Genomic DNA, 13,716 nt, shown 5'->3' on the forward strand with positions numbered 1-13,716 from the left:
AGTGTGTTTTGGACCTATGTTTTCGATTGTTTTAAAATATGGTTGGTGGTTTGATTCCACTGTAATGTTGATACTTTGTATGTTTTAACAATACTGTATTTTAACAACATTTAACGATGTTGTATTTTAGCTGCAATGAGTCCCAGTTTTGGGGAAAAGGCAGGATGTAAATAAAGTCTAATAATAGTTTTTTTAAATGTATTTGATAATTTACAAAGATATTAACAGCATCTTAAAAGGCTGTATTGTAGTATAAGTATTTATATGTAGCTTTCTCATCAAGAGTATCCAATAAACTTGTTGAAGTAATGGAAGGCAGAGGGAATAGCTTTTTGCACAGACAAGAATTAGTGGGGTGGGCTGGTTTTTGTTTTTTAAACAATCTAGTTGGCAGCAGTAGCAAAATCTCTGGAGCCAAGCTATACCCATCTTTCATGCACTGCTGCATGCACTGAATCCCTGCTGCCACAGTTGCTCAAAAGGAACAAAATTCACAGAACCCTATAGAGATATGCTAAGGTGCCCCTCTTGCTCCAGACACACACAATGCATGGTCCTGGATGACAATCTGCACCTCCCCACCTATGCCAAAGGTTGCATCCAGACAGTTTAGCGGGATCAGCTATTTATCATATAGGGGAGAGGGAGATGTGTGGACATCTATGTTTACACCAGCTGCATAGGGAAAAGCTTGCTTCAGTGTACACATCTTTCTTGTGGTGCCCATGCTGTAGCAGGCCTGGGGGCCACTTTTGTGCCCAGTACTATCCAAAGGCCACAAAGCCTATAAAAAACAAACAAACCTATCATGGCCAGACAACCACCTCTGATCCTCATGACTTTGGACTGTTAAATAGTACAGATACCTGTTTAAAAGGCAAACTGCTTTGACTGAAGGTTTTCCAAAGAAACAATTCACCATCTTTCTGTGCCGAAGATCAGTTGGAGGAATCTGGAGGTGTCTAAGACCACAAAACTTCACTGGGGGGGCATGCAGTACCATGACTACACTTTGCGCACCATGTGCTACAGCAAAGCAACCTTCCTAAATAAGCTGCCATTTTTAGCACACAGGGCCCAATTTCATTTCTCCCGTGGACTGAGTTCATTTGTTTTTTAATCATAATAATCTCACACATCCTGATTAATAATGGAAAAGAGAAATTAGTCTGGCTAGCTTTCTTAAGAAAAACTGAGTGAAAGCTTTATACCTCCCAGCTGGCTTTCTGACAGGAATCTCATAAGCTCTAGTGATGTTCACCAAGAGGTTTATGTCACCATCTGAAAGGTTCTGCACAGTTACTTTCTTCCTCTCCTTTCGTCTTGGTTTTAAGGGCCGTTTTGCCTCTGTCAGTTTGAACAGGCTGAGGCCCAAAATGCTAGGCATAAGAAAAGTGTAATTAGAGATTTTCACAGTTTGTCATTATTAAAATAGGCAACAGTTTGCATTAAAAAAAATAAAGCAAAAACATGCAGTGGAAATTTATAAAGGAAATATAAAACAGCTAAATGTGTATGATACAGTTGGCATCTAAGCTATGATAACAGTGTACAAATCATGCCTGTTTGGATGCACAGATCATATCAAAACAACCATCTACAGAGATACAAAAATGAATATGTGTAACAACATACCCTGGACCTTCAGAACTTAACAGAAGGCAAAGCAGAACAAAAAGAGAAACAAAGAATAAAAGGAAAACAGTTATATGGATACAAAATCAATCAAAATAACATGCATGCATATAGCAAACTAGCTTAACACAAAACATCCAAAAATAACATAAAAGACCAAATGTAATCAAAGACAAATTCCCTTATTACCATATATAAAGAGATTTTTTCCTCCCTCCAATAGGGTTTTCCTTGTGGTGGGTGACGCTGTAAAGTATTCCAATGTTTTCTTGCCCTAATAAGTTGCAATTATCTAAGAAGTTTCCCAGTCTCTTGTAAATCACGTTAAGACCAACATTAAAGTTGAAGGTGGAGCACAAACTAGTATCCCATCAATAACCTGAATCCAGGTTATATAGACACTGTAAATTCTGTAACGCACACTTACAAAATGGAATACGATTTTGCATTTTAGAATGCTATTAAGTCCAGAAACCTACATACAATTGCAAAACGTCTAGGATGAAAGAACTATACAGCCGGGTCTACACAGCTAAAGGGATTTTCAACATGTGCTGATAAAGAGCAGCCAAAAGTCCCGCCACAAAGCAAACTGGATCAAACAACTGAATCAGCTCTTTTCAGAAGCAGAATTTTATTTTACTCAGTAAAAATAATTAAAGATAAATTCATTCACTGCACCCTGCCTTATCTCTTTGTCTTCTCATTTCGAATTTAAAACTGAGTGCACACTGCTGCTCAGTTTTCCAGCCAGCTGGAGAGAATAAAGCCTCCTTCTAACCATCCATCAAGAAGCCAAGCCCTTCCTCCAGTCCATCTACCTTGGTCCAGGCCTTGGAGTGGAGAAGATCTGCTGGACCGATCCTATTCCCCACCACCACTCCCTTCTCCTTTTGTGTCGTGTCTTTTAGATTGTAAGCCTGAGGGCAGGGAACGTCTGACTAAAAAATTATGTACAGCCTGTGAAACTTACAGCAAGCTTTATAAATAAAGGATAATAATAATAATAATAATAATAATAATAATAATAATAATAATAATATAGTTGGAGCATGTACTCTAGCTGCTGTGAATCAAGAGGCAGAGCTGAAATATGTGCCACTGTTGCTTGATGCAGTGTGCTCTGACTAGTCCTCAACTTGCTTGCTCAGCTGCATCAAGACTTACACTACAACATGCTGGCTCAGTAATAGCAAGAACCACCCTGTAAACAGTGTAAGGTGAAGAGGCCAAAGGGGTGTTAACAAGGGCTGTGGCAGAATCATGCAGAGTGGGATGGAAACACAGAAAGGTCAGGTCACCTTTGCTGGTGAAAATAGAAGAAAGGGGAGTATCTGTGGACAAAACTGGGTTAGTATGTAGGCATGTGTGTGCTATTTGAAAGACAAATGCCTTGTGGTTACCTGGCATTGTGTGTGTGTGCGTGTGTGCGTGCTTTCAGTAGGAAGCTCTTTCATTCATATGGAAGGATGTGTGGTCACATTTCAATTCCACAGTATTGTAGGATGGTTATTCATGAATACACTAAGCATAGAGCTGTATGAATGAGGGAGAAAGAAAGGAAGAGTGTGTGAAAGGAGCAGGGGAGAAGGTAATAGCAGTAAAGTAATATGTTGTGGTAGACATATGTGTCATTGAGTTTAATTGCACTCACTTCCAGGTAAGTGTTGACAAGACTATTACCCTGTAAGATGCCATGTTAAAATCTCTTAGGCTCATGACTACACATGTAACTAAATGACATACTACTACTAGCACTATTATTATCATTCTTTCAGCATACGCATGTGCTTTCAGTCACAGGTATAACAATCTCTTTAAGAGCTTTTAAATGTTTAATGAAAATGGCTTAAATTAGAGATGAATGTCTTGAATAAAATACAGACAGCTTCAGAGTTCTGCAGCATAAATGGTTTCGGTTGTCTTTCAAGCGTCCAGCAGATGGTACTATTTAGGCTGATATGACAGAAGTAAAACAACTGATTCAGGTTACATGGCTCATACAATTCCCCAATTCCAACAGCTACACTGGTTACCAGTCTGTTTTCAGGCACAACTCAAAGGCGCGTTACAGACCGCCTGAAAGTGGCAGTCTGCCACCGCCTCCATTTCCGCCGCCAGGAAGCTGTAGCCTCCTCCAAACGGGGAGGCTTTCTGGCGGCGGAAAAAGAAGCCGCAAAAAGCGGCTTCTTTTTGCGCCGCGCTTGCGACGCATGAGTGCACAAATGGCGCACTCGTGACGTCACAAGGCAAGGGCGACGTGTGGACGCTAAGCGTCCAGCACGTAAAAATGGCGGTGCCCATGTGTATAGGGCACCGCCATTTTTACGCCCTTGTCACGTGCTAGGGGTGAGGCTGGTATGGACGTTAGGTCCTCGGCCAACCCCTAGCATGTGGCGCGGTGGCACAAAGGCCCGTGCAGAATGGGCCATAATGCTGGCTCTCACCAATAAAACCCTATATGGCTTAGGTCTAAGCTAAGTGGCAGACTGTAAGAGCCTGCCCAGGTCCTCAGATCCTCAGGAAAATTCTCTCCTTCTGCCTAATTGGTGGTCATGTGAAAGAGGGCCTTTTTGGTGGCTGCCTCTATACTTTGGAACTCCTTCCCTAGGGCAGATAGAATGGCCCCTCCTTGTTTTTTTCTTTTTAAAATTATTATTATTATTATTATTATTATTATTATTATTATTATATCAGGCTGTGGAGAAAACATACAGTTCAGAGTGCTGGGATCAGCTAATGGGGGTTAAGCTAGAGAAAAGTGGGGGATGCTCCCAGGAGTGAGTATAAATATCGCGGAGGAGCCATGTTTCAGAGGAGTGTGTCATTTTATTCTGTGGGGTTAACAGCCAAGGAGGCTGAGTGGGACTGCCATGAGGTGTAGTTTGAAGGGGTTTAGTTCCCTAATTTTGGGGTAAGAGAAGTGCAGAATTAAAGTGTGTGTGGATACCCAGTGGGATTACAGCTAGGAAGGCTATGGAAATTATTAGGAGCTGCCTGAGGAGGGGATGAAATTAAAAGTAGTTAAGATGGGGAAGTTCAGCTATAGTTACTGTTAGGGTAACAGATAACTTGAAAAGTTAACATCTAAAGAAGTTGGTTATAGGTTCTGTTGAACCAAGAGTGAAAGGAAATGTACATTGTGTAAAGTGAGAGAAAGTGATAAGATTTGTAATGACTGAAGCCGTTCATACACAGTAACAAGCTTAAATAACATCCACTAAGAAAGATACAATAATCAGCTTTGTTTGTAAATAAAGTTATTTTCTTTATTTCAACAAGAAGTTGCCTGAAGTGTTTTTAAAGATAACATCATACACGCTACCAAACATTTAACACTCTACCAAGAGAGAAAAGACTCTTTATTATTTAGGACACTTCAGACAGTGGGTGTGTACTGTAGTTATTGATTGACAATTGGTACCAAGTTGTGGGTATTTTAAACCTCAGAGTGCTGGCATTTGAAGGAAGTTCCAGTGTGGGAGTCATTTGTGAGAGATCTGAGTTCGAGGGTCTCCATACATAATTGGTGGCAGTGGTGGCACACAGTGTAAAGGGGTTTAAGAGATTTGGCAATGTCATCATCACCATGCCATACAGACTTTTAAGGGAAGGATTATAAGCCACCTTGGATCCCATTTTGGGAGAAAGGTGGGAAATAACCAAATAAATATATAAATGGCATTGTATTGTTTTAATTTGTTTAAAAAATCTTTTTAAAGTGCATGTCTTACATTGTTTTGATATGTTCAATTGTTCTATTTTAGATTGACTTTTTGAATGTTTAACATTATCTTGTAATCACTTTACTTTTTAACATAATTTGAGTCCACATCTTGGGGAAAAAGTGGGATGTAAAAGTGGGATACAAATGATGATGATGATGATGATAGTAAGCCATTTTAAAACATTCATGGGATAAGCATACAGGAGTTGTGCCAGTTGCAGATGAGGCAGAAAAAACTGGGCCAAGGCTGCTCTCCATCCAATTTCTGCCTGTTTTTCTCAGTTAAGCAGCTTCAAGGGATACAGCATCACACTGACTGATTTCTACTTATGTTTCACTATATGTTTTACACTACTTTTCAACATGTAACTAATGATTTGCTTTCAGAAAACATTTAAAAAACATTAAGTGCTTACCAAAAAAGTCTCTTTGATGGGATATTAGAAGTTAATGATCTTTGGAAGCTATATTATTTTAAATATGCAAACAACAGTTAAACTTTACTTCCTTGCAAAGGTATCTAAAATAGCTGGAAAAGCCCACTCTTATTCTTGAGTGGTTAATCTCCATTTTCCTCAGGCTGCTTTCATCTTTAATTCTCTTCTATCGTTTTAAAAGGGAATTAAAGATGAATATAGCTTGTAAACTAAACATTCAAGAATAATGAAGAAATATAGTTGTCTCCAATATGATTTTGATCCTTTTGTACATTAGCTTCCTTACCCAAGAGTGGGGATTTCATCTTCATTGACCAGATCAGAATGGAGAAAATGATGCTTGGCAACCAGGAATCGGTTAATTACTGACTCCCGAACCTGAAAAATAAATTTCCATGTTTACTTTGAATATGAAATAACTAAACCCATATGACAACTAGCGAACCAAATGCAGTCATTCTTCTTCATTTCTGCGGATCCTAGCTTACTGTTCAACAAGTTAGGACAAATACTGTAGGCTATGCTTTCTCATTTCAAAGCAAATATCTGGCTTTTCAGCTAGTTTCATATCTTCACACATTTTCACTCTATAACTGTTTTATACATCCTGTTTTATACATTCTCCCCAGCATTAAGTATGCTAACATTTATGCAGGTGCTATTTGGAATTTAAACTTTTAGGGTAACTTCTAGACAATAGAATTTCTCAAAAGCAGCATACATATAGAGCCATTGGTAAAAGAGAACAGATATAACAAGCAAAATAGCAAAAAACAGGGAGCACATCACTGCAGCAAAAGCTGGAATTTCTTACTAAACCAAATACTTTCTTCAGAAGAGAGATTTTCCTCAAGAGTAAAGGAGGAAGAAAAGATTAAATTTCTCATTCTCCAGCTTTGATCACAATCCATGAAATTGACATTTTTGAAAACCTGCACATTTGATGCAAAAGCTCTGTTAACTTGTATAGTTCAGCCATTACTTCCCCTGTCTTGCTAAGATACCAGGGGATTGGTGGCATAAGATGTAAGGTGCCAAAGACTGCTACAGGCTATGATTTAACATACACAACATGGAACCTTACAGCTATGTCACCAAATTAGGTTAGCCATTTGCTGATCCAATTTGCTGACATTATTCTCTTTTAGTTCTTACCTTTTGGAGGTACTTTGCAACTAATGCTCTATGTGCATCCAGGTGATCTTTGGTATCAACTACATCTTTCTCACGCAATCTTTTCTCATAGTCCTAGAAGGAAAATGTCAACAAACATGTCTTCTTTAAATGATCTATACCAGTGTTATTCAAAGTGTTGGTCCCTGAACAAGTAGCTGTGAGTCTCTGGCAAGCTTCCAGAAAAAGAAGAAACAATTATATCCCAATGTGCTCATTTTTAGTGTCATGATAGCAAACAATAACTGCTGGTCCTCCAGACTGGACAGTCTGCAAATCACTGCTCCATACCACTTCAGGTGCCTTGTAGCAGACAAGCAATCTATAAACATTTAACTGTAGATAACACCTTTAATTTTCATCCCATTATTTTATCTCTTGCTTTTAATGAGAGTAACCAGAATCCCCACAAAAGTTTTCAAACTTTCTACATCTGTCACTTCGAAGAAAAACAAATGTAGCAAGTAGGACAAAAGGGCAGAAAAGTGTCTTTTTTGTTGGTCCCATATATTAGACAATAAAGCTTATGCTGGTGATGAGTTTTGCTGTGTGGTGTTTAAAACAATTCCTTTATATGAGTACATACAGACTGTAAGATTCAAATGAGTGTGAGTGGAGGCATCATAACCTGTAAAAAATTAAGAATTTGAAGATTCAACCAAAGAAGATGATCAAAAAGTATATAACATGTAGGTCCTGAGACCCTTTCAGTGTACAGTATATACATTACACTCTAAGAAGAGCCATACTGGATCTGGCCAAAGCCCCAAAAGAAAAGCTTACTATGGGAATCCCACAAGTAAGACGTTACTGCAACAGACATGGTTACTTTCCCCAGAAACTAGTATTTTGAAAGGCACACTGCCTTCAGTACTTGAAGTAAAAATACAGTAATTATAAGTGTATTTAAGCTCCTTTTAAAGCCTCAGTTTGACACCTTACTACAAGGTTCCAGTAGTAAATTCTTCAGACTGGCAACACACTGAACAAAGAAGTTACTCCTTTTCGTGAAGGAAGTCCTGAATCTCTCACAAATAAGCTTCAGTTGCTGATCCTGGATTCAGAAAGAAAAGCTCACCCCTATTTTTTTTCTCCACACCATGCTATCCACTTTAGCTTTATTTATTTTTTAAATACTGTAAAATAAAAGCACCTAAAGGCCCTCGCTGTGAATCATCTACAGCAGGGATGGGCAAAATCCAGGAATCCGGGGCCAACCTTGCAACCCCAGAATCTGCTGGAGTCTGCATGGATCCCATTTTTAATAGAGAAAAGAAAATTGAAAGTCACCATATAAATGTCCTTTTTTTAAATAATAATAATAATAATAATAATAATAATAATAATAATAATAATGTGAAGAAGCAGTTTTAAAAGAATGAGAAAGACAACATGATAGCATGCAGTTTAATCACGATGATTCTAGATTACTTCCTACCAGGAAAATTTTTTCATTAATTTCTCTTTCCAGTAATGGAACACACTTATAATTTCGAAACTCAGCCACTTCACTATTTCTGAGCTCTAGAAGTCGGAATCTTTTGGATCTGTTAAACTCTTCATCAGAAACAAAGTTGAATTCTTGTTGCAATTGCTCTAGTCTGAAGAAATCAGGAACGGACGCATCACCACTTGTAGCAACCTAAACAAAAAATGTAAAAGTATAGAATGCAGTATCTTCACAGCCTCTGCATTAGGAAAGCAGCGACCAACTACATTAGGAATCATCAACCTGCTATCCAAATGCAAGGAGGGTGTTGTGGTCAGAGGACTCTACCCTACCCCCACAAAATTAGTTCCAACTAAGGACCTACACAATTTTCATCCATTTGTAGATTGCAAAATCTATATCTAGAGAATGAAGGCCTAAACATAATACAGTGGACCCTTGGTATCTACTGGAGTTTGGTTTCAGGACACCCCTTGGACATCAAAATCCATGGATGCTCCAGTCTCATTAAATACAATGGTATAGTAAAACAGGGTCCCTTATATAAAATGGTAAAATCAAGGTATGTTTTTTGGAATGTATATATTTTAAAAACTATTTGCAAGCTGTGGATGGTTGAATCCATGGATAAGAAATCTGTGGATACAGAGGGCTTACTGTACTGACTTTGATGCAGAAAAATATACAGTACAGTATCTAATTGGGAATCATAAGAAGAATAGAGATCTGCAATGCATAAAAGCAATATGCCATTGCTATATTATTCATGGTCTAATTAACACATGTGAGAGTCAGCATGGCGTAGTGGTTTGAATGCTGGACTATGACTCTGCAGACCAGGGTTTGATTTTCACTTTAGCCACAAAACCCACTGGGTGACACTGGACAACTCACATACTTTCAGCCTCAGGGGAAGGAGATGGCAAACCTCCTCTGAACAAATAGCAGTAGCAAACAAGTACATTTCTATACCGCTTAGCAGTACACTTAAGCACCCCCTAAGTGGTTTACAATGTGTAAGCCAATTGCCCCCAACAAGCTGGGTACTATTAGCGACCTATGGAAGGATGCCAGGCTGAGTAGAGCTTGAGCCCCTGGCTAGTACTGAATTCACCACCTTTGTGAGGAGTGGCTGCAGTATAGGCATTTAACCACTGCACTGCCAGGGCTTCTTGCCAAGAAAACCCTATTCACTTTTGGGTTGCTATAAATTGGAAATTACCTGAAGACACACAACAGCAACAATTAACACATGCATCTAAAATGTATTATAAGTGAATGGGAATCATATGAAAAACCAGCAACATTGTGCTCACTATATCACACCCCATATCCATATTATATTTCACTACATTATATTACTCCACTTGGTACATTCCACATGCAAATCTATGAATATCCAACCACACACAAAAATATTAGAAGAGTCTTTCTGAAAGCTTTATAAACAAGGAGCTTTGCAAATGTGGGGTTTAACTGCCATACCTGACAGAGCTATCTTACCATAATCAGCTGCATCAAGGCTGCATTGCTTGGATCATTTGGATCAAGCTTGGTGTCTGCCACCCATTTGGCTAGTTTCTTCATGTCAGTTAACCCTGAAGTGCCAATTGATGCAATGGCATCAATATTTTTTAGAGCGCTGTAATTGTGACAAATAACATGAAAATGTGTGGTTAAAAGAAATCTAAATGGAGATAGAAAACTGATAGTTACTCTTGTGTAATGTGTTTTTCTCCTATGTATAGACTCCAATATGTTGCACACTTCAAAAAGTTTTGGTCTGTCTTTGCAGATACAAAATATGCATCCACCTTTACATCTCACTGTACTGAATTGTTGTGGGTGTTAATCTCATCTCTCTTTGGAGTACTCTTTTTGCTTTGATCTGAGTTCTGCAGCATACATACTAGATGTGGTCTCAGGACATCAGACCACATCTTAACCAAAGAGTGATACTTTTAATGTCCAACCAAAATGCACAATATATTTGTTGCAAGCTTTTGAAGCTCCACTGGCTTCTTCACCAGACAGGAGAAAAATTAGAGATGTTAGTAAGATGAGGAGTATGAGGAGGTTATCTTTAGCAGGCTGGCAGATCCTACTCTGGCCAAATGAAAAGATGTGGCGCTTTATTTTATGGATCTTAAGAATACCACAAAAGGAGTCTATATGAATGGGACTACTCTCCTCAGGGATACTTTTAAGACAGGCTATACAGGAAAGCTACAGAAGTTAAGGAGGGAGTCTGCTCAGCACCCGAAAAAGAGCTATGTAGAAACCATGTCTGTATGCTATCTTGAGCTCCCTGAAGGAAATACAGGACAAAAATGTAATATAATAAATAATGACATGTTATTTTACAGGTAATGACAGGATATGCGCTCCTTTTACTTGTTTAATTAAGGTTACCTCAAGTTTATAATAACATTCATAATTTTTAATAAAATTTCTTGTCATTAGAATAGTATATTTAAGCAAGATACCAAAAGACTTATCAAATGCTTGTTAATGTTCATTACCTTGTGACTCCAGAATTCTTCTGTGACACTGGAGGAATCAAAGGTATCCCATTTTCTCCAACTGCCCAGGAGACACAGCAGGACACTTTCCCAGATGTCATTAAAATTATTTTATTACTACCATCGGCTTCAAATGAAAATGGTACACCTGAAGTAAGAGTTGAAACATATTAGCCCTATTTAGATGTGACACAAACCATGGTTTGTTGCTGAAATAGCAAAAGCCTCAAAAATGTGTAGTTCCCACTACTTTTTAAGCATAACAGAAAATTTCAGAATTTCTGGTAGCAGCAGATCAGAGTTTATTGCTCTGTGAATAAACTAGAGATTTATTCAAAATACAGTTTGCCAGATATCAAACTGAGACAGCGTTAACTCAGAATGCAACAATAAACCATGTTTTCTTGTTACATCTGAACCAATCACTATACAGAAATAAATGGTGATTCTGTTATATGTCAGAACTTGTGTGAACAAACTGCTTTGACTTTACTATTTTTACCTCCTATCTTATGCTCTTTAGGGATTGTCTGCATGGGACAAAAGGACTAGGTTCCCCCCTTCCCCACCTTTGTGTCATTTAGGTCAGACAATGCAGTCCAAAACCCCTGAGGTAGGACTGGGTCCAATCCTGCCAGACCAGATGTGGATCCAGCCCAATCCTAGGATAAATAGCCTTTATCCCAGGGTAAAATACCCTGATTTTGGGTTTCTTATAAACTCCTGTAAACACTCCTTACCTTCCTGTGCCATTACTTGACTCAGAAGCTTCCCTCCCCTCCACCATCACCACATCTGACACTGAAGATTATCAAACCAACGTTTACCGTGGGGTAAGCACTGGTAACTTGCCTCTAAAACGTTGAGGAAGCACATGTGTGTGAAAGCCTGGCACACTTCCTCAAGGTCAGGGAATCATGAGCTCCCCTCCAGCATCACTGAATCGTTCAAGGAGAGGGAATTTCCTCTGAATGCAAAATTTCAGTTTAGAAGAAATTCCCTCTCCTTGAACGAGTCAGTGATGCTGGAGGGGAGCCGATGATTCCCTGACCTTGAGGAAACACGCCAGGCTTTCACACATGTGTGCTTCCTGAACCTTTTAGAGGCAATTTACCAGCGCTTAATCACTGGTGTGATAATCTTCGGAGAAACAATGAGCCTGGCTGTACCACATGGCCAGCTGCCCCATCTCTGTGTCAGACACAGCAATGTGTATGTGTGTGTGTGGGGGGGGGGGCTTCTGAATGTAATCAAGGGCGAGGCAAGATAAGGAGGGCACACTGGTCACAGGTCAGTGCAGAGACAGGTGTGTGAACAGCCCCCCTGCACCACCACCACTCCCCCCGCTGACCCAAGGACCAACTCAGGTGAGCACTGGGGCCAGGAAAGCATAGTGTTTTCCTGGTCCAATCTTACAGGGAAGAGCTTTCTTGCTGTTCCACCATTCTAACAATCTTGTCTGTTGAAGACATGGGAAATAGTGGCTATAGCGGCAACATCGATATGCTGGCCCTCCCACCCCTGGGAACCCCCCCCCCCCCGCTCTCTTATTACTGGCACTCAAAATAGAGCTTCATTCTTTAACTGGTTGGCCTGAAAGATGTTCAGTAGGTGTCTTGCATTTTTAAATACAGTAGACCCTTGTTATACGCTGGGGTTTGGTTCCAAGATCCCCCGCGGATAACAAAATCCGTGTATGCTCAAGTCCCATTAAATATAATGACATAAGAAAATGGTGTCCCTTATAAAAATGGAAAATCAAGGTTTGATATTTGAAATTTATACTTCTTTGAACATTTTCAAACCGTGGATGCTTGAATCCGTGTATAAAAATTCCTTGTATAAGAAGGGCCGACTGTATGTGCTAATGAGTGTGGAATGTGGTTTAAATTGTTTTAAATCAATTCTTTAAATGTATTGATTGCTTCATGCTTTTATTTATTTTTTGCACTACATATTGTTTAGTTTTATTTTAAATTATATTGTAAGCCAGTTTGGGTTCCATTTTGGGAGGAAGGCAAGATATAAAACAAACAAATAAACAAATACATTTTTATTAACCAATAAAACCCCACTTCATCTTATAAATAAATATAAAACCATATCAGTAATAAAAAAGAATAAAACCAGTCCAATAAACAAATGCTTAATTCAGACTTCATGTGAAACCACATTTAAAGGTGACTTAACTAAGCAATATGTTTTTTTGCTGGAAATTATTAAAGGGACACATATCTATACTGCAATTACAGCTGGAATACCATATGCAGTTCTGGTTCCCTCTGCTAAAAAAAATGCTGTTGTGGAGCATAATACGTATTTTCAGAAAAGAGCAAGAAAAAAAAATTAGGTGGTTGAAACATGGTTAGGTCAAAGTATCTGTGTATTTTTAATTTAGAAAGAACTCCTGAGACTTAAAGAATTATATATGCTGCACAGAAAGTGAGAAAAGAGCCATTTTAATTACTCTGAGAGAACTAAAGCTCAGTCAGCAAGTAAACTGATTGACATCAGATTCAAATTAGATAAAAGAAAGGGTTTCTTCTCACAATGCATAATTACTTTACAGAATTTCCTGATACAAAATACGATGATGGTCACTAACATAGTGGAATTTCAGGGAGATTTGTTAAGGGCTATTACTCATAAGGGGTATGGGGATACTTCATGAAATACATGAGGAACTTTTGAAATGTTCCATTTTTGGTCTACAGTTGCCAGCCAAGGGAGTTGCATTCCAAAAAGGTGACTTCCAAACTCTGTTTCATAGAT

The 13,716-nt window shown here is 38.8% G+C and overlaps 1 protein-coding gene across 4 annotated transcripts in view; it reads right to left on the reverse strand.

Annotated features, from left to right (window-relative positions):
* CC2D2A (coiled-coil and C2 domain containing 2A) overlaps nt 1-13,716 on the reverse strand; it is a 61,218-nt gene that overhangs the window by 20,552 nt on the left and 26,950 nt on the right. For 2 of the 4 annotated variants that reach the window (XM_042470570.1, XM_042470573.1), the window contains exons 13-19: nt 10,945-11,092; nt 9,926-10,064; nt 8,411-8,614; nt 6,955-7,047; nt 6,086-6,177; nt 1,636-1,650; nt 1,212-1,379 (exon numbers count right to left, since the gene is read on the reverse strand). In XM_042470570.1, coding sequence (XP_042326504.1) covers nt 1,212-1,379; nt 1,636-1,650; nt 6,086-6,177; nt 6,955-7,047; nt 8,411-8,614; nt 9,926-10,064; nt 10,945-11,092 — 859 coding nt within the window. The remainder of the gene's footprint in view (nt 1-1,211; nt 1,380-1,635; nt 1,651-6,085; nt 6,178-6,954; nt 7,048-8,410; nt 8,615-9,925; nt 10,065-10,944; nt 11,093-13,716) is intronic. The other 2 variants (XM_042470571.1, XM_042470574.1) reach the window with 1 other exon arrangement.

The sequence above is a fragment of the Sceloporus undulatus genome, chromosome 5 (genome assembly GCF_019175285.1).
Source record: "Sceloporus undulatus isolate JIND9_A2432 ecotype Alabama chromosome 5, SceUnd_v1.1, whole genome shotgun sequence".
Taxonomy (NCBI): Eukaryota; Metazoa; Chordata; class Lepidosauria; order Squamata; family Phrynosomatidae; genus Sceloporus; species Sceloporus undulatus.